The sequence below is a fragment of the Camponotus vicinus genome, unplaced genomic scaffold, assembly GCF_025532165.1.
Source record: "Camponotus vicinus isolate PSW18456_S1 unplaced genomic scaffold, iyCamVici1.0 SCAF_13, whole genome shotgun sequence".
NCBI classification, from domain to species: domain Eukaryota; kingdom Metazoa; phylum Arthropoda; class Insecta; order Hymenoptera; family Formicidae; genus Camponotus; species Camponotus vicinus.
In genome coordinates, this window is record NW_028141949.1 from 8,430,919 (window position 1) to 8,432,002 (window position 1,084).

At 64.5% G+C, this 1,084-nt stretch overlaps 1 protein-coding gene across 1 annotated transcript; it reads right to left on the reverse strand.

Annotated features, from left to right (window-relative positions):
- Positions 1–370: 370 nt before the first annotated feature.
- On the reverse strand, positions 371–1,084 carry LOC145963654 (uncharacterized). Its single transcript, XM_083085787.1, has one exon. The coding sequence runs from the start codon at positions 1,082–1,084 to the stop codon at positions 371–373; it is 714 nt and encodes a 237-aa protein (XP_082941913.1).

Sequence of the window (1,084 nt, forward strand, 5' to 3'; positions counted from 1 at the left end):
GCGTCGATGGTCGACCGGCCCGCCCGGAACCCAAATTGGCGCTCGCTGAGCCCCACAACAGATTGCAGGTGCTCAACGAGTCGCCTCACCAGAACGCGCTCCATCAGCTTACCGACCTCATCCAAAAGACAGAGAGGTCGGTAAGCCGATGGATCGCCGGGGTCCTTCCCTCCCTTCGGAAGGAGGACTAACCTTGCCCTCTTCCAGAGGGAGGGGACAACCCCTTCCCTGAGGCACCTCGTAAAGAGGTACCTCAGGGACCCGCCTGCCTCACCCATGACCAAGGCCCAGATCTTACCAGGGATGCCGTCCGGGCCGGGAGCCTTATTCGGCTTCATTCTCCGGGCGACATCCCTCATCTCCTCCGCTGTCACCCCCAGCCCTCCCTCCACTCAGGCAAGCGGCCCGAGAGGGGGAAGGGCACTGCGCCCCCGGCTCCCCCGGAGAAGAGGGTCTCAACCACCTCCCCGAGGAAGCCAGGGGCCAGAGACTCCGTGGTCGGGGGCGCCCGCGGTCTCAATTTCTTGAGAACCATCATATACGGGCGCCCCCACGGGTCCTCGTTAAGGGAGGTGAGCAGCTCCTCCCAGGCCCTAGTCTTGGACCTACCGATGGCGACGCCGAGTGAGTGCCGGGCATCTCGATACTCCCCCCGCGCCCGCCCAATGCAGGCTTCACTACCATTCCTCCTCCGCAAACATCTCTGAAGCCGGCGTCTGGCCCGGACCGAGGCATCGCGGAGATTCGCGATCTCCTCGGTCCACCAGTACGCCGACTTCTTCCCACACCCCCTCCTAACCCTTGGCATCGAAGCGTCGCACGCCTCCCAGAGGGCTCTGCGAAGCCTCGATGCCAGCTCCTCCATTCCTTTCCCTTCCCAGGCCTGAGGGTCATCCCCCCAGACCCATAGTGAGGCCCGCATTGAGGCCATCAGCATATCCGGGTTCAGCTTGGTGAGGGACCACCTGCGCTCCCCCTGAGTGTCCGCCCCCGTGGGTGGATGACGGGCGACCAAGCTGAGCTCGATGTACCTGTGATCCGACAGGGTCTCGAGCTCGACGGCCACCCGCCATCCCCCCACCAT